Here is a 19,917-nt window from a genome sequence, read left to right as displayed (position 1 = left end):
CACTGTACACGACACTCCAGCACCAACATCACTGCGTCTGGACTCGACTTGACACCCCTGAACTTTCTCTGCCTCTGCCATCACAGAGCATTGTACGCAGCCACTGTCTTTGACATCCTCAGTGATGTTTCAGCAACTCTTTCCCTTGGCACGTGCCAGGCTCTGGCCAGTACGCCACGGCTCTGCTGCACAAGATCCGTCACACTGGGTGTGCAGACGTCAACACAAGATGACACTCTCAACACGCAAGACAATGCACATCATGTACGGCAGCAGCTTTGGTCTGCACAGAACTTTGTCCTCGAGCAGGCGCGTGGTTCACAAGTATGCCAGGGCGCTCCCATGATGGGATGGCGATGCAGTTCCGTGCATTGCTTGGATACATACAGCATCTGCGATGGATGTGTCTACCTCCTGCCCACAATTACTGCCTTGATGCCACAAACTGCCTGGCCCCAGCACCGCTATCAGCTTCAACCACCAGAGAACTGTTTGCTCCGTTCGCCCAGACATATACGTACTCCGTCTGGACTCCCACTGCACATACTGAACTGTAGCTCATGTATAGTAGTCTCTTTTTCTGTTTGTGCCTCTTTTGTATGTAACTTTTCAATTGTGCTTTGCACTAGAAGGGCTAGACAAGCAGCACTCGGCCAAGGTAAGAAAAGTTCTAGGGTTTGCATAAAAGCGTCGCTTTTAAGAAGTACATATTAGCCAGGGATTACAGGTAGCACCGTGCTGCAGAGATACAGTAAGAGCTTGTTAATTCAAATTCTGCAGGTGTACTACGAAAATTTGAATTATATAAAATTCGAACTAATGAAAATCAGAGAAAAAAATTGCTTGGTTAAGGCACGTATATAGCCTGCCGTAGCGCACACAGTGCATATATACGGTCGACTCCCGTTAATACGAAGTTCACGGGGACCGCAAAAAACTTCGAATTAAACGAACTTCCAATTAAGCACAAAACACAAAAATAGCACTTTATTGGTAGCGAAATCGACTATTTTCTCTAAGAAAAATAGTCGGTCATCTTGCTCTGCTTCTTCTTGCCGAATCACGCTGCTGTAAGCAAGTTCTGCAGGCTGTAGATGTGGCGGAACGCTTCTTCCACGTTACCTTCAGTGGCAAAGAAGTGCTCTGCGAGAGCAAGGCCCGCAGCTGCATCGGCAGCCTTAGGTTGCGGCTCGTCTTCAACATCGTCGTCGCTTTCCTGGTTCGCTTCCTGGGGCCGAATAATCTCCACAATCTCGTTATCCGTTAGTGCACCGCACGTTTCGACCGCCTTGTCTACGGTGACGTAAGCTTCAAAATTGACGTCCCCGAGAGCATCAGCAAAATCAGTGCCGTCAAGTTCGCTTGTTGACGCTTCCTCTAATGAAATTGCAGAGGCATCCTCCGAAGAAGCTGCCACAAAACCGCAAGCCGCGAAGCAGTTTGCAATTGTTTCTTTCATACGATCCCATGCTCGCGCTAACATGTGAATGGCACTGAGCAGGCTCACCTCGTATTTTGCGGAGTTATCCATACACAAAATCATGCGCTCAAGGAGGTGCCGCCTGTACTGGACCTTAACATTCTTGATGATGCCTTGGTCCATTGGCTGCAAAACAGCTGTTGTGTTTGCAGGCAAAAATGCGAGGCGTATTGCACTCAAGGCTGGCACATTCACGTGAGCACTGCAGTGATCCACAAGGAACACCTTGTGGTTCGAAGAAGCAAACTTGCGATCCAATTTCGTTTTCCAGCTCTTGAAGATTTCGGCCGTCATCCACGCTTTCTTGTTCGACTCATAGTCCATAGGCAGCGTCTTTACGCCTTTACAACATGGCGGCTTGGCGGCTTTCCCGATCACAAGTAAGCGACATCGTTCCATGCCAGTCATGTTTGCCGTGATCAGCACCGACACCTTCTCCTTGCTGCATTTGCTCCCAGCACAGTCGTCATGCTTTAATGTCAGGGTCTTCTCTGGTAGAAGCTGATAGAAGAATGCAGTCTCATCTGCATTGAAGATGTCTTCCGGTCTGTATTCGCCGAGATATTCACGCAGCTTTCCGTCCTTCCACGTGGCGCATGTTTCCTGGTTAACGGACTCTTTTTCAGCACACAAGCTCTTAAAAACGAGGTCATGGCGATCTTTAAAGTGCGTCAGCCATCCATCTGACGAAATGAAGTCATTGATCCCCAACATTGCTGCAAGTGTTCAGGCTTTCATTGCAACGATGTCTCCGCTGAGAGGAAGTTTGTTGCTCCGGGCCTCCCTAATCCAAACCAACAGAGCCTTCTCCAACTCTGGGTTAGCGCCGGTGCGCATTCGCTTCCGAGACGCCTTGAACTTGTCGTTCTCAAATGCATCCATTACTGTGCGCTTGTTCTTGATATAGTTTGAGAGCGTGTTCGGCTTGATCCCGTACTTCCACGCTATGTCTTGTTTGGCGGCACCTCCCTTCTCAACTTCCTTCAAAACCTCGACTTTCGTTTTCAGGTCGAGCGTGCGATCAGAGCCACGGTTTGCCATGGCTATCAACTGTGCAACTATGTACAGTCAATTCCGAAGCGTAGGATCACCCACAGAACAACCTAGCCAACGAGCTACATGCACAAAGGCCCTCGACCAACACACGCCACAGCACACACCTCAACATACGCTGCGCACGCTGCAAGCCTAATCTCGCACAATCTCGCCACTGCCAGTATGCAGCGCTGTGTGCACCTATGGCACCCGCGTGGCCTCCGCGATCAGCTCTGGCCACGCGCGGCAGCCGCTTCGCCTCCCGCCGGAGCTGATCGCAGAGGCTACGGCAGCCGTAGCAATGAATAATCACGCCGCTCCAAGAAGGGCAGCGTTGCGGACGGCTGTAGTGGCGATGACACCAACGCGGAGCATGGAGCTGTTGCAGCACTTGAAAAATTGCACATTCTACCAAAGAATGACGGTCGCCTCGAGGATCCCGGCTGAAAATTAACTTCCAATTAAACAATATTACTGGATGAGGACTTTGAATTATCGAGCGATTTCTTCCATAGGATTACATGCAAAACTGAGGGGACGAGCACTTCACTTCTATTTAACCAATAATTCCAATTAAGCGGCTTCGAATTATCGGGAGTTGACTGTATATGTATAGGCACGTATATATGTGACGTAGTGAACACGCTATGTCACATTGACAAGAACAACAGCATCTATAGCTTGAAGCACTGGCGCAGCCAACGTAACCGGGCGCGGCCAATGTGGTCCGCTGTGCCTGACTGTGCCTTTTGCTCTATCCGCATGTTCTTCGCGCCAACTGCGCCGACCCACAATGCATGGTGTGGAGAAAAAAAGGTGCCCTCGCCGCTTCGCTGACGGTCGCGGACAGCCATTCAAAGCGACGCGCGGGTTGGGGATCGTTCTGTGCATGCTCCGAAGAGAGCAGCTGACGGCGCACGTGTTGAAGTTCAGAGGCGATGGCATTTCTGCTGGCACACTGCAAGCGGCGTAGTGTGACTGGCCGCAAGCAACACTCGCAGAATACGTCTGACTATAAACATGCCTTTGCGCTACCAATGCTCGCCACAGAAACAAGAGCTGCGCTCTAAAATGCACTCGCAAAACGTACCACAACCTGCTGCAACGTTGGTCTCCCTTGTACTTTTGTAGTTGCACCAGCTGCACGCTGCCAAGTTCCTTTATACGTATAGCTGGTACCCAAACACGCATCCCAGTGATGTTTTCCTTTAAGTAATAGCCACGAATCTCAAAGGCTACACTTTTTGGTACTGCGCTCGCCGATAAACGTCACGGCCACCATGTTCTAGACATTACCTGGTGCCGCTTCTTGGCAGAACACCTCGTAGAGAAAGAGCATAGCCTTCAAGATGCGAGACGGAAAGCGTAGACGGAAAGAAAGCAACCAATGTAAACAAGCAGATCACTTTACACATCGGCCAAAGCGATATTACGTCGGCCAATGGACAAATTAGGATTCTTGGAGCACAGATTGCTAGCTGCAACAGCCCCCAGCTATGGATTCGCACACTAAAGCAAAATGGAGACCGCTGTTGCACATGGTTAGACGAATATCGAGCAAGTATGGCGGAGCGCGTCAGAAAGCATGCCAAACGCTTGCAAAAGCAGTTGCAGTTGGAAGGATTCTTTACGGGGCACCCTTGTACGAATTCTCTGAACGAGACCTCGGCGACATCGAAAAGTTACACAGGGCCATCCTCCGTACGATCACTGGGCTACCAAAACACACGAGGAACGAGGACCTGCTCAAGCTCGTAGCAATTCCACCCATACGGGACATAATCAGTGAAGCACGAATTCGAATGCGATCCCGGTTGGAAAACACAACCCAAGGAAAACAGATCATGGCATGGGATAAACAAGTCCACGCGAAGCCAGAGCCCGCGGAAGCGACCATAACGCCACCATGGGAAGCACCACTGGTCATACGGAGGCAACAACGCCCTATCGCCAGACGAAACGCGGAAGCTAGAAAAATATTTGAAAAGAGATTGGGATTAAGCACGCCGCAGCACACCACTAACATCTACACGGACGCTGCAATCACAAACGACATAGCAAGCATGGCCTGGGTTAGCACATCTGCACCCCAACACAATGGCTATCACACATGTCAGCTTCCTGGGGGTGCAACCTTGCACGCTGAGCTCTTAGCTATATGGGGAGCAGTCAACACCATTCCCATTGACATGGGAGACATTGTAGAGCAGAGTGTGCGAAATAATTATCGGATCCTTACTGATTCGTACGAAGCAGTGACCGAAATAACGGGGCCTACGACAGATGATGCGGTGGCCAACGACACCAGAAAAAAGCTAAAGAGAATACAGGACAATGGGACAAATGTTGAAATCCTATGGACACCGGGGCACACCGGCACGGATGGGGGAAACGCAGCCGCTCACGCAGCTGCCGCACAAGCGGGTGGGCTTGATTACGCGTACAGCTCCCCACACTCCATTTCCTCGCCAAACCCCGCGGACCAAAATCCATACCTAAAGATATTGGCCGCAGGCTCTCCTAGCAGAGCACTGATGCATTACATTCGTACTAAAATAAAAGCAGACAGTAAACGGAGATTATTAGAAGCTACACCAGTACATGTGTTTGACGACAAGGGCGGGCTTACCCGCACGGAAGAGGTTTTCTTGAATAAAGTTATGGCCAACGCTGCCTACACACCACACATACTTGAGAAATGGCACCAACCCAGACAAGCTACGATTGCGAAGACTTACACCCGATGTACACATTGCCAGGAGTCATGCAGAGCAGACTTGCAACACCTCATTTGGAGCTGTGCAGCTTTTTCACAAGGGAGATCCAACATTCAGCATCTACTACACGGCGACATTAGAACACTAGGAATTGCAATACAAACTAACCCTGAAACACAGAAAGCCATTGCGACATATGGCAGACAAAGTGGCCTGTTTCGAGTAGTGTAGAAGGGGTCGATCAGCCCATTTGAGAGCGGCAGACCTGAACATGCACCTGAGCCTGCATAAAGCGGAAGATCCCAGACTGAGATGAAGAAGTGTTTCAGCCAACAGTCTGGGTACCCACATTCCCTTCCCTCCTAATCCCCATCAGCGGCCTAGAGCCGTCCCCTTCCTTAAAATAAAGGCTTTATTTATTCATTCATCTTGAAGGTCCCGAGAGGGAGAGGCCCGACCTGCAAAAGAGGCATTGGCCATGCCTGGCCAGGCGTAAACGTGTCTCTCACCAGTCAGGCCTAAACAAAGGGCCGCAGATGGAAAGAGCCAAGCTACGGTGGCGATGCCAGTGCCGCCAACGTGCTCCCGCACACTAGCACTCTCCCCATCCACGATGGCGCATAGTTCGAATTAACGGTGGTGGTGCGGGTTTCAATCTGAATTAGTGGGATGCATTGCATATTGCTTTCAATACATTGTTGGGCAGAATGCGGCGGCTACTTTGAATTATCCGAAATTTCAAATTAACGACTTGTGAATGAATGAGCTTTTACTGTAATTGGACACAAACATGTTCTTCATGTGAAAAAATTTCATGTAACAAAATTTTTAACATTGTTAAGATTTCAAAAATGTTTTTAGTAACGTGGCGCACAAGCGCAAGCAGTAAACAACTACAGTTGAACGCCTTTATAACGAAGTGCTTGGGGTATTTGAAATCATTCATTATACAGATCACTTCATTGTAAAGATTGCGCACAGCTTATAATAGAAAGGGGACGTGATAGTTATGGGGCTCCGTATTCATTTCGGCCATTAGATGCCTAATGTGCACCTAAATCTTAGTACAGGAGCGTTTTTGCATTCCCCTCCTATTGGAATGTGGTTGTTACGAACGGGAAATCCATCCGCTATGGAGGCGACGTAAAGAGTCTTGAGGCAACAAGTAGCTAGGTGCGGCAGCAGCGCCATCTTTTTATAGTGAGAGGTAAAAAGGGTCTAAAGCCGTGCTCTGTCGTGTCTGTTAAGGCCAGTCTGCATGAAAGCAGATGTGGATTTGAAGACATTTAAGTAGAATGGACTAGAAGGCCAGAACTGAGGATATGTGAAGATTTTGTGCTTTCTTTGAAGAGCACGTCATGCTTATGTATTTGCTCGTGTAAAGCCCGCACTTTTTTTTCCGGAATTTTCACCAGGTGCGGACTTACACGAGGCAGGCATATGGCTACTCACTGAAGCCTGAAACTGTGCTCAGACTGCTATCCAAATAAATGCAGCCACTGTTGTCCAACTATGAAGGCATTTACAGTCGCCGACCGATATTTTGGGCACGGACTAGTGCAATCTTGTAGCGGCTTGCAAGAATTCACCAGCATGTGAGTATGCGCGTGACGCTTAGAGAAATTCTTCTAAATTTTTGTACCCCTATGTGGGGGTGCGGGCATTACACGAGTAAATACGGTATATCATTTGTGGTTTCCAGTGAAAAAACTCCACAACCCTAATAGCTCAATAAAGGTTATACATGCATAAGGTTCAATGCTGCAACTTGATTGCTTCAGCACTGATGTTCACAGTGTCTCGCTGGTATGGTCAGAACCACATTTGATGATGCTTTTCTTTCTGGGAGTCTTTACTTGGGAAGTTTATGAACATTGCTATTTGTTGCTTCTCATTGTATGTACTTATCAGCACCACATGCTCATGGACTTGGCGTAGTCGTGGTTTAATGGTATGGTATTAAAGACCAACTTTTTGTTTTAAACTAGGGGTGTGCGACTATCAAAATTTTTTAATACAAATCAAATATGAATACTTAGCATCGAATATTGAAAAATGATATGCACATGCGTTTATTAGCAAGTTTTATTACATTAACATATTGGAACATTGCAATTTCGTTGTCATTGGTAAAAAAGATACAGTCACCGACCGTTTATTCGGACCTCACGGGGACTGCGGAAATGTCCGAATAAACAGGTGTCCGAAAAAAGCAGATTAAGCAAAAAAAAAAAGAAAATTTTTTTTTTTTTATTTACATGCACTTATTCGGGCTCGGCAGTAGGCTTGAAGAAATCGTGAATGCGCCATTGCACGCTGTTCCGTTTACACGCAATAAGATAAGCCTGAATCTCGGAGATGGTCGTACAGTCACTGTAGGTGGCTGAAAGCACAGTCACTGCTTGTACACGCTCCGCATGCGATGGCAGCGTAGCACATGGTGCGTCATCTTGCGACTCGGAGTCATCGTCCAGCGGTGCAGCAGAAACCTGACGAATGATCTCGCCATCGTCGAGTTCCGCGCATGTCAGTACAGCGCCTGTGAAACTGTCAAATGAGAGGGTGTCCGGAATCGCAATGCAACCACTGCGCAGGTCTCGACAGGATATTTTCGGCGTTGGTAAGGGAGCACATCGGAAGGCGACAAATCCTAGGCCTCCCGGCACTTGCTTGCCGGCATTCCCAAGTGAAGTCTGCGCGGGCATTGTCGGCGCCATTAGACACTTGACGTGATGTTTCCGTATGCCGCCTTGCATCACCGCAACCTTGACACAGCACACTAAGCAAACACCACCACGCCTACTCGCAGTGTCGTGCACGAAGAAGCAAATCAGCTGCTGGATTGTCTTGACATGGCTAACTAAGCTGAGACCGGAGCTGCTGTAGCCACTCTATCGAACCAGGCAGAAATGATGATGATGAGCGGGGATTTGCAGTAGCGCCACTTCGTGGGGCAGCAAGGAGGCTTCGTTCAAAACAAAAATAGCGTTCAGCAAGTCGAACCATGCACTGGTCAGAGTTGGTGCATGGTGCTCTCAATCGAGTGCATGGTGCTCTCAATCAGACGAGAGGTTGCAAGGTGTCCGAACTTTCGGCACTTGTTATACATTATCGTCTATGGGGAGAATGGCAGTGCCGCGAAGCAGACCGAATAATCGAGCATGTCCGAATTTTTGGAGTCCGAAAAAGCAGTCGGCGACTGTAAACTAGTAAGCCGCTATACTAAAGGATTGTATATTTGGCTCATGCTAGCTTTGGAAAATTTAATAATATCTGCTTATTGTCTGTTCTCAACAACCTTTGCCATATTATATCACATCAATTTCCCCTTAAATTTCCCGTAACTTTGCTGTCGAACAATAAGCTCAGGATTGGAAAGTGGAACCTGCAAAAGAGTGCACCCTCGCCATCGCAAACCCGTGCCCCTTGCTACTGAGAGGATGGCTTTCCTGCAAAACAGACGTTCAATGGCTAAGTGTGTTTTACAGGCGAAATTTTGCCTGCAGCAGGAAATTATTGCAAAATTCAGCACAAAGTCAGACCCACTTTCTTAGATTATATATAACTAAATGCTAAGAACCATGTTTGTTCCCGCGCAACCAGCATTATATTCTGTTTGTTTAGAATATTAAAAAATTTTCAAATACGTAGTCATTGAATCGAATACAAATATTAAATATCATATTCAGTAATATACGAAATTTTCTGATATTCACACACCCCTATTTTAAACAAAAAAGGCTGAAAAAGTATTGGCTGGTAAGAGTTCTTACCAGGTTACTTAAATTGAACACCAGCTTTCAGACGCGTTCAAGCTTTAAAATTATTTCCTCGCTCGTTTCGCAACATCAGCAGCAGAAGCATGGGGAAGGAGTGTTTCACCGCTTTCCTCATGCGAGAGGAGTATTTCACCACTTTCCCCCCTCCCTCCATCCTTTCCTAGAAATGCGACCTGGGGACTTGAACCAATTTTTCTTACACTGGCAAAGCTTTTTTTTTTTTTTCTGAGAAACCCTTACGAATTTTCTTGGTAGCTTTGTGGCTGTTCTTGGATGGATGCCAATTTTTTCCTTTCATAAAATTTCCTCTACCTTGCAAATTTTTCAAGAACTGGTTTCCTGTATTGGTTAGATATTTCATTGTTAGGAAAGAATTTGTAATAGTGCTCTACTTTTATGAATATTAAAGGCTGTTTTTACCCAACTTTATTGTGGAGAGCCATTACTAAATGGGCAGTTGCTTGACAACTGATATAGCTGCTTAAAGGGATACTAAAGGCAAATATAAAGTCAAGCTTAAGTGATAGATTAATGCTTGAGGACATCTAAAGCGTCAGTATTATCGCAAACAAAGCTTTTGTAAGCGAGAAGTTTAACTAAGTCCACGATACGATTTGAGACACCACCAGGACCTTTAAGTACTAGCCTTGAATGCTGCTTTTCTAGCGTTCAAATTTTAGAAAAAGAACTCATTGACGTTACTCTTGACAATGACCGGGGCAGTCGAAGGTTTCATTTTAGCTCAACTTCGTGCCGCTCGTGCATTTCAGTTGTTTTGCTATTGAGTAGTGCTACGCTGGTTTTGTTGGCTCCCAAAACTTGCACAATCTGCAAGTAGCAGTGAATGCCACATCTGTCTGATGTCACTTGGGATGCCCGAACAGTCCATGCTACTCAACCAAAAGCAGCTGCAGCAGCGAAACCAGCGCTCTGTCTTGGCTCGGTTTCTCCATGGCTGTGTGTTTACGTTTTGCACAAAAAAAACGCTTCCCCGTCTGTTAGGCGATGTTTTACTCGCCGACTGCAGTAATGGGTGGTGATGGCGTATGGAATGTTGCCGCTTCCCGCTCAAGGGCGGGAGATTTGAATTGCGCTAAAAATATGTGGACCCTTCAGATGCGATTTTCTCCTAAACTAAGTCTTTTCTTAGCACGAAACAAGTGCTGCGAGGTTTCTGTAATGGTATTTTAACAGTCAACCTTAACTTATTATTTGCCTATAGTGTCCCTTTAGCTCTTTCAGGGTCGATTTTTTTTTGCCATATGCGACTACCCAAGGTTGATTTTTTTTTATTGCAGATTACAATTCTTCTGAGAGAGCTATCTCAAAAAAAATTTACCGCAATTTTTTCAGGGTGACCGTAAAGTGAGAAAAAAATTTTGCATTGGTATATATGTACTGTTTATTCATGAATGGCAACAGTTAAAAAAAGAAATAAACGTACAAGCATTAAAAACTTGATGCATTGTTATACACATAGTTGAAGGCTTAGAAAATGCGCACATGAGAATATTTCGCAAGCCTTCAAATGTTCCTGCTCTTACACTGATATTTACGTCCATAGTATAATTGAACTGCATAGGTGAGCGCACTCAAGAAAACTGTGTGGTTGTGTGGTCAGAAAAGCATGACGTGTGACAAACTTCCGCTAATCTTCACCTTATCGCCAACCAGAGGCAATTAGCTTTCGCGAGTCTCCAAAAAAAGAAAAGAAAAGGAACCGTATGCATGGCGGCATCCTTCCTATGCGCACCCCTGTGAGCACTAAACGAGCGAGAAACAGGCGGTTACCCTTTGAGTGATTAGTAACAAGGTAGCCATCAGTTTTGCGAGTATAAAAAGCTGAAACTGCCTACTGAACAAGGCCAAAGTCGCCCGCGTGCCAATGCGCGAGCAGTAGTATATAGACGCGCCAGAGCAAACTAGCTCTAAAACAAACCATGCAACGAAAACCAAGAGAGGGAGGCGCAAGAAAAAGATTCCTGTATTCCTACATAATGGCAGCACATGCCAGGAAAGAAAATGTCAGGAAATTGGGGTCCTTTTTAAATGTACAGACAGCACCGTAAATATATGGCATCGACCATTTTGGACTTGTTCACGGCACCATATATTTACGTCATTGACCCTGAAAAGGTTAAGAAGCGCAGATAAATAGCAACCATACAGGCAGCACCTTCATACAGCAGTGCAGCGCTGTTCCAACAACTTTGTAAGATGTTAATGGAGTTGCTGTGTCTGATGCTTATTGCACATTTGCCCTCAAGAGTTACTGGACAGTTTAGCATAGCATAAGTTATTCTTATTGAGAAAGAAAACTAGGCAAAATGTCCGTACAAGAAACATAACCCTATTGATGACTTCACCACAGGGCACCACTGTTGTAATTTATAGCACCTCGCAGTCATAAACAATGCAAGCTGAACTGTTTGTCTTTTGGCATTTGTCTGATGTGCCGGCAGAAAACAAGTTAACCCACTGTGCTTGTAACAGATATTTAAAATCTGAGTTTTGTGTGGAAATTTGGTGGGGGGGGGGGGCAGAAGGGGATGAAGAAATTAAGGATTTTCTCCTGAGTATTGTAAAAGTTTGAAGGTTAAGTAGGAACCACATATGTGCGCCACGGGTTAGTGCCAGCTGGCATCTGGTTGTGGAAAAAGGCAACTATTTGTAGCTATTGGAAGAAAGAAAGGAAGGTGAAAATTCTCCTGGCCACATCAGCGATGGCTGACATCTGAATAACGGCCGAAAGGGTGGCGCAACCAAAAAGGGAAAGTAAATTACGGACAGAAGAAAAGTTCATTGGAGCTGTTTGATTAACTTACAGCAGTTACAATAGCGACTAGTAGGGCAGTTTACACAATGCGGGGTGCGTCATGTGTGCAAGCCAGCTAGGGTGTACGATAGGCCATTGTACCATTGTGCCCGCAAGCCATTGTGGATACGCTGAGATTGCAGAAATGTGCAGGCTCCCCACTTTTGTTCACTGGCCAGTGCGGAGGAACTTTTGAAATGGACGCACAACTTTCCTTGTTCTCCCCCATACTCCCAGGCGTGCATGCCGATATCTGGCAGGTACAGATCAGGGTGCCACTTGTGCTTCTGCCCTCGCAAAAATGTGTTGGCAGGGAAGAAAGGGAAAAGCTTTCTTGTACGCAGTGGCTTGGTTGAAGAAGCTTTTCATCCAGAAATAAAAGTTGCTTTTTCACAAACAGATGCAAGCTGATGCCTGCATATACATGTGGGTCCTGCTTTAGTGGGAATATTATTGTTGGGAGATGGCCTTCAGCAAATCGTGGCTTGTGCTTGCATTAGTCTCTTGGGCCGTTAGTATGTGTTCTGTGCATCTCATCCTGTCTTGTGACATAAATGACAATGTGCTGTGCAGCGTCTGTCCACAGTGGCAGCACCAGTGGGGGTGGCAGCGGCAGCAACCTTGGCAACCCATCTCCATCTGGCGAGAACATGGGCAATTCTGCTGGCACTGGTGGAACTAACAGCAACTCTCCTGAGAACTCTGCTGGTGCATCAAAAGACGAAGAAGAGCACAGTGGGCCTCCACCGCCTGCAGCTAATAAGACTGGCAAGGAGCTTGTTCTGGCACCTCCCCGTGAAAGCAAACGGCCCAACATGAAAAAGAGGATGGACCTGTCCCTGGCAGACAAGGTTAAGATAGTCTACTCTCTCAAGGAGCCTGGAGCAAAGCATGGTGCAGTAGCGAAACTCTACGGCGTTGCACGGTCCACTGTTTGCAAGATAAGCCAGGTATGGTATGCATTTTTGGTGTTTGCTTTATTCTTAGTATGTGTACTTTAGGCAACTTCCAAACTTGCCTGACAGAAATTTTCCATATTCCAGCCATACCTTCGCTTGTGTTTTAATGCATGCTGCAATTTGTGAAAAAGTGGGTTTACCAAGATATTTGGATCTTACTGCTTCTCTAAATACAGTGCAACCTAGTTAAACCGTAGTTGGCCAGAGCTAGGAAAAAGTATGTACTAAACGGTAGTACTGCTTAAGTGAAATAGCATGAGATTGCCCACTTACCTGTAAAAAACGGAACTAATACATAAAGGAAACATAAATACCCAAGGAAGTGGATGGGGAAACAGCGCCGCGGTAGCTCAATTTGTAGAGCATCGCACGCGAAATGCAAAGGTTGTGGGTTCGGTTCCCACCTGCGGCAAGTTGTTTTTTCATCCACTTTAATTTTTAATTTTCAATAATTTATCGTTTCTTTATTTCATTTATTAAGCACAAGTAATTTCCCCTATGTTGTCCTTGGTGTCAGTGTTTGTTGGCTTCTTATGATATGACTAATAAAAATCAGGCCCCTCTGCTAACCCCCTTCCTTCTCGTTTATACATAACGAGGGTGTCGAATCCGGCTACATTGGTGCCTTCAGGTAGCATATGTGGGTTTATTGACCAGTTGCCTTCACCCAAAAAAAGATCACGTTCTCGTGACGCCTGCGGCAAAAAGGACGTTCCACGTCCGCCGCCAAGGTCTGTGAGTGGTGGCGCTGGCTAACACTCCCAGGGTTCTACTAGGACACATAAATGCCCAAGAAAGTGGATGGGGAAACAGCGCCGTGGTAGCTCAATTGGTAGAGCATCGCACACAATATGCGAAGGTTGTGGGTTTGGTTCCCGCCTGCGGCAAGTTTTTTTCATCCACTTTAATTTTCATTCATTTATCGTTTCTTTATTTCATTTATTAAGCACAAGTAATTTCCCCTATGTTGTCCTTGGTGTCAGTGTTTGTTGGCTTCTTATGATAAAACTTATGTAATTCAAGCTCTCTGTCCACATTATGGGAAACCTTACATCCAATCTCTGCTTTTCTTTCTTTTTATTTCACTCTGTGACAATGGCCGAGACAGAAGTCTGAAGAAATCCTGCTTCAGTTTGAAACGGACAGCAACCATGACCGCAAACGGCGACGTGAAGGCAAGGAACGCCAGGTAGGAGAAGAACTGTATACGTGGTTCCAGAACCAGGTTGCACAAGGGTCTCGTCTGTCGGGCAATGATATAAAGGAAAAAGCACGCCTATTGGCTGCCCAGAAAGGCCATCATTTTGAGCCTTCTGATGGCTGGCTCAGCCGCTGGAAACAGCGGCATGGACTGTCAACACCACGAAAGGAATCCTCCGCCTCCCAGCACCACTCATCCCAGTTGAGCGGAGTAAGTGCTTCCGCCCCTCCTCATTGGGTTTCCAGTGCAGAACTTGTGGCGCTTTTAAAACAGTACTCAGCCGACAATGTTTTTGCGGCTGCTGAAGCGGCACTCTATTACTCGGCCTATCCAGCTGATCGCTGCCAGCAGGAGTTGGTTAAAGACAAGAAGGCAACTGAGCGCATCACACTTCTCATTTGTGCTAATTTGACTGGTACAGAGAAGAGGCCACTGCTGCTTGTTGGGGACAGTGGAGCATCTCGGTCCTTTCCAGACGACCCTTCACGGCTGCCGCTCATTTGCAAGTTTGCACAGAAGGCACGGATGAATGCTGCCATTTTCACGGAGTGGCTTTCATTCTGGGACTGGCAGTTGGGTCTCCACCAGCGCAGTGTGCTCCTGCTTGTTGAAAACACCCCAGCTCATACATCAAGTGCCCACCTGGAGAATGTGCGACTCTACTTTCATCCACAGCCAATACTCAAGGGGGTTGCACGCAATCTTAAAGCCCACTATCGTTCACGGTTGTATGGTCGGGTCTCAGCATCTCTGAGTGTTCAGCGAAACACCCGGGCTGCCGACTTGATTCGAAAGACAACAGTACTTGATGCACTGTACTTAGTGCGAGAGTCATGGGATTCTGTCAAGGGAGACACTGTCTCTGGAGTGTTTGCTCAGGTGGGGCTTCCGTTGTGTGGAACACCACTGCCACGAGGGGGAGCTGGTGTAACAGGCATGCAGGATGTCTCAGTGCCACCAGGGCTGACCTATGACGAATTTTGCCGTTTTGTCAACCTGGATGACTTTTTAGAAGGCGTAGTTGATCGAGTAACAGAGACCCAAGAGGACGAGTACGAGGTAACGGACGAGGAAGCACTGAAGGCGATCGATTTCTTGCGTACAATGGCTATGCGGGAAGGGCGGGATGAGTGGTACCGATCGAGCCGGGAGATGGAGGACTTCTGGCTGCAAAGAATGGCCAACAAAAAAAAGCAGCAGCAGCAGCAGCCACAGCAGCAGCCACAGCAGCAGCATTGAGTTTTGTATTATATGAGCCACTGAAAACCGGTGTGATTAAATCATTTTTAATTTAATTTTAGAATAAGGGCCCCAAAGATATTGCATCAGGTCCACTGTGCATGTGCAACATGCAGACAACATTTGAGAGGTTGTTTGGGCGAGTTAATATTTAGTGATGTTTATAGTGCAGCTCGGAATGAGTGAAGGAAACAAGAAGAAACAGGAGACAGGGGGCATCTTCCTGTCTCCTGTTTCTTGTTGTTTGTCTTGTATCCTTCAGTTAGCCTGAGTTGCATTAATTCAAGAAAACCGCATTTGTAGTTTGTGCAGGGCATGGTATTTTTCATGTATAATTGGCCACCCTAAACTTGCCCACAAGTTCTGTGCCTATAAACATGGTGGCGCCCATCTAAGCAAAAGCTCTCAACTTACACTTAATCGTGCTTGCTTTCTGAGCAGCTTGTAATGTTAATATGCCTATCACCTTCATGTAAATTGCAAACATTGAACGACCAATTACTGCTATTTTTAGATTGCTTGACAATTTTGGAAGCTTCTAGACCCAAAATGGGAAGGCATTGCCATTGCTAGTCGAGTGGATGGAAATGACTGCACATCAGGAGCCAATTATTGAAAACTGGCTGATATTCTCATTTATTTCTGTTAGTGCTTGGGATTGATATGAGCACTGAATTGCGTATATGAACATCGTTTAGTTTGTTTTTATTTTCTTGTTATGGCATAGGTTTTGCAGTGGCATTACAAGAGAAAGATGCAAAGCATGATAGCAAAACTTGCCACTTTTATATATCCCAATTCTGCCATGCACAAAGCTTATTTGGGCCCTAAAATGTTGTGTGTCTATTCTAGAATTCTTATTTGTAGCACTGCAATTATGTGCCATGGGAACAATTCTTGAGCATGCTGTGCTTGAGAAGTGTCAATTAATTGTGGTCTTGAATGGCTGCTTTTACTTTTCTTCTTGTCGCACCTCAGAGCATAAGTAAGCACTACAGGTGTTCTAATGCCGACTTAAGCCCAGTGCTCTGATGAGGCTCAAAAGTGCATTCCCAAAGGACAAGTCTGTATGTTTGTTAATGTTGTTCCACAGTGTGCAGCACTTATAATGATATTTACAAGACTGTAAATGCCATCATTATAACTGATTGTGTTAATATCTGGAATGGCCTCAGGAATACCTCTCGAGAACATTTTACTCTTACGTAAGGGTGCCACTTTGCAATTTTGGGTCAGAAAGATATCCTTAAGGACAACTCAGCACTACAGCTAAGCTCTTGGGATCATATGTTCTGGTGATGTAAGAGCAATTTAACCTGTGAAAAATGACTTTATATAAACATGTAAACTAGTTTGTAAGAAACCGGTGTTTTAGGTATTGATCAACTTAAGTATGTTTGAAATGTATGCTTATTTCTACGGATGCTTGCATCTAATTATCACATTCCGCATAGCAGTCACTGCATGTAGGCTGAAGGCATTTCTTGAAGTACACGAAAGTGCAACAAAATTTTGAGGCACAAAGACTGGTCTTCAATGCATCCAGCCTATATTGGCATTGTTTCGTAGCAGAATTTCACTGTTTAATCTTATTGGATGCATGGTTTTCCTGGAAAGCAGCATTTCCAAAGTGAGGATTTCATTATATGTACCTGATTAGTATCTGATATAATCATCAAATGCAGTTTATTACAGCAATTGCTAGATGTTTCCAGATCACATCAAACAGGTGGTCTAGGTCACTGTAAAACGATGTGATTGCAGCCAACAAGGTACAATGTCATCTCTACATTTACTCAAAAAGGTGAAGGCAGAGCGATAAGCGAAGCGGTGGCTGCAGTGTCCAGCCCGGCTGAGAACGAGAGTACTTTCTGTTTGTTCATGGCTTGAGCATGCATAGGGCTGATAATTATGGCAGATGAGGACTTGTGGTGATGAAGATGAAGCTACAGTCAGTCTTCAGTTTTGACAAAATTTACATACGTTGTATATTTTACCTGTAATCATCATCTTAAGCTTACTCAATTGTCTGTCAAAAAATGAAAGCATTCACGGGAAAGTTATAAATCTAATTGTTGTTTTGAATTGTTGCTCTTTATGGGAAATCTGAACATGGTCACTTTTTGTTTCACACATTCTTATGATGAGCAGTTTCAGTCATATTTATTCCACAAAAGGAGTAGAAAAGCTTTTCAAATGGTGACGAGAATCAACTTGGTTGCTCCCGGATCTATGAAGTTCTCGTCATTCTTTCTTTGCTGCAATTCTCAGTTCTTTAGGCTGTATATTACTGCTGCGTCACTGATGATATTGAGTCACACAGGGTGTCTAATGCCATGGCTGATGGCTAGGACAGAGCAAACATTTCATGTCTTAAGTGTCCAAGTTCTTTTGTATACACGCGTTGCAAAGACACGTTTGCAATATTTATAGCAGGAGAGTTGTACTGACTGTACTAAGCACAGCACTCACCACGGTAGCTTAGTGGCTGTGGTGTTGCGCTGCTGAGCTCGAGGTCGCGGGTTTGATCCCTGCCATGGTGGCTGCATTTTGATGGGGCAAAGTTCAAGAACGCTTGTTTACTTAGATTTGGGTGCACATTAAAGATCCCATTTGGTCAGAATAATGCAAGAGGCCCTTACTATGGCATGCCTCGTAATTAGATCTTTGTTTGTGATGTGAAACCCCAAGATTCTTCTTTTTTTTTTTCTGCTGAGTACAGCACTTTCAGTGGTTCGCTTGTACAAGTGCTGGTCCACCCAATGGCACATGATGAAGGCACCTAATATCATATGTGGGATCAGTGTAAATTGTATTGTTCGTGCATTCCTGTTAACATTTCCCTAAGCATCTGACGTACATATTTGTTCTGGGGTTGTCTGTATCTTAGTTGGAGCATAAAAATTCTTGCCACGACCAGTAAGCTGAATTGGCCTCACTTATCGCTTTGTAACCTGTTGGGTGCACAACTAGTGGAAGATTACTTTATGCTTATTGATGGAGCATATCTTCAGCTTTCATTTGTGCATTGCAGGAAAAAATTTAAAGTGGCTTTTCTTAGAAAGTGATTTTCTAAATTTTACATTTTCACTAAACCGCTTCATTTGAGGGAAATGTTAAAATAGAAAGTCATTTGCCAGAGCCACAAAATTCGGCCAGGAAATAATATAGATGTATAATATAGACAAGTTTTGTTGCTCTTTAAAATCTTTCCACTAATAAAGTCCTAAAATAATGTTATGTGCCATGTGGTGTCATTGCAATTTCTTCAAGAATGACACCCACAAAATAGTGTAATAAAGTTTGTTGCAGGCTCCGCTTTACTTTCTTTCAAGTCAGAAAAAGCATTGCACTCGGGGAATATATTGCTCTCTTAGAATGCATGCTTATAGTTGAGAAATTACAAACTTTTCCGAAAGAAGGCGCAATGTTTTTTGTAAACAAGAAACATTTTTTTCCTTAAGACTTTGTTCGAAATTGTATTTTTTAGGTTAGAAATATGCGGCATGTGTAAATTTTGTCAAAATTGAATATAGTGACCTGGGTCACCTGTTCCATCTTATATGGAAACATCCAGCTGTTGTAGGCATGTACCAGCTGCATTGGCGGTGTTGTGGGTTGATGCCATAGGCTGTTGTCTTAGTTGTTCCTCAGTAATGATCATCATCACATGGTTATTCCAACACGAAAATAAAATGATTGAAATAACATTAGGCACCTGTGATTATTGAAATGGTGATCTTTCATTTTGAAAAGTGATGTTTCAAACAAGTGTGCCATTAGGACGCTGACAAAGTACATTTCCTAATAGGAGCGGGAACTCGTGAGCCAGCTTGTGTGGTGCGGTGCATTATTTTGTCTGGATCAAGTATTTAGATGAAATAAGTTAAATTGGCTGACCGGAGGCTTCCTGCTATAAAGTCTGGCTTCAAACAGTGTAGTGCAAATTGTTTGCACAGTGCTGTGGGTGTTTGCTGCAGCTGGTACTACGTGAAACACTGTGAGCCTTGCTGCACATTATAGTGTGCTAGCTCTCGCGTCCATTGCTTCGTTTTTTTTTTGCAAAATGCTTTTTTTTTTACATAGCTGGTGTAAATTTTCGTATTCTTAAAAAGTGGCTCATGATTACAAACAACATACAAGTTGTATGTGGTATCATCATAAGTGCAGGGCACTGTAGTACTTTACTTTTCTTTCATTGAAATGCTTCACACATTCACCAATCCTGCTGCTGTGGAATATTTGTTCTTGTCAGGAATTTTGCAAGAGAGCTGGGTTACAATTAAATTGGTAGTTAAATGGTAATAACTTTACTCACAGCTTTGTTATGACAGCTGGTGTCCCTTGTGGCAGCTTTGTGAACTAAAGGTGTTTGTACTAACTGCTGCATTTCAAGTGGCGGATATTTCAGAATTCTAGCATGGCCATGTTTCCTGATGGGCTATTGATTCTAAAGCTTGGATTATATGCAACATGGCAAAAATCTGTAAAATGAATCGAGTTGAATAGAACAGTCTTTAATGAAAAATTGTGGAGGCTTGCACAATAGAATTGTGGCGTGAAAATTTTTTGTCGTTTTTAGTATGTTTGACTCTGGGAAAGTACTATAACTTTATTAGCTGTGTGAATTAAGACATTTGTCAAATATGCACACAATAGTGAATTTGAAACTTGTTGAAATGGCATTGTACA

At 44.9% G+C, this 19,917-nt stretch overlaps 2 protein-coding genes across 4 annotated transcripts in view; one reads left to right on the top strand and one right to left on the bottom strand.

Moving 5' to 3' along the window:
* The window catches only part of LOC126546990 (tigger transposable element-derived protein 3-like), a 60,495-nt gene extending 41,562 nt beyond the window's left edge, over window positions 1-18,933 (top strand). For all 3 annotated transcript variants that reach the window (XM_050194757.3, XM_055062669.2, XM_050194761.3), the window contains 2 exons: window positions 12,400-12,776; window positions 13,894-18,933. In XM_050194757.3, coding sequence (XP_050050714.1) covers window positions 12,400-12,776; window positions 13,894-15,225 — 1,709 coding nt within the window. In that variant the 3' untranslated portion in view covers window positions 15,226-18,933. The remainder of the gene's footprint in view (window positions 1-12,399; window positions 12,777-13,893) is intronic.
* LOC140215456 (tigger transposable element-derived protein 4-like) lies at window positions 1,061-9,794 on the bottom strand. The gene has a single exon (XM_072286001.1). It carries the CDS (start codon window positions 2,192-2,194, stop codon window positions 1,061-1,063), a length of 1,134 nt encoding a protein of 377 aa, XP_072142102.1. The 5' UTR covers window positions 2,195-9,794.
* Window positions 18,934-19,917: the final 984 nt, after the last annotated feature.

The sequence above is a fragment of the Dermacentor andersoni genome, chromosome 1 (assembly GCF_023375885.2).
Source record: "Dermacentor andersoni chromosome 1, qqDerAnde1_hic_scaffold, whole genome shotgun sequence".
Taxonomy (NCBI): domain Eukaryota; kingdom Metazoa; phylum Arthropoda; class Arachnida; order Ixodida; family Ixodidae; genus Dermacentor; species Dermacentor andersoni.
Note: the sequence above shows the minus strand (reverse complement) of the source record. Positions and strands in the feature narration are given on the sequence as shown.

Coding starts and splice junctions, on each gene's coding strand:
- LOC140215456 (XM_072286001.1), bottom strand. CDS start 2,194: ATGTTGGGGATCAATGACTTCATTTCGTCAGATGGATGGCTGACGCAC.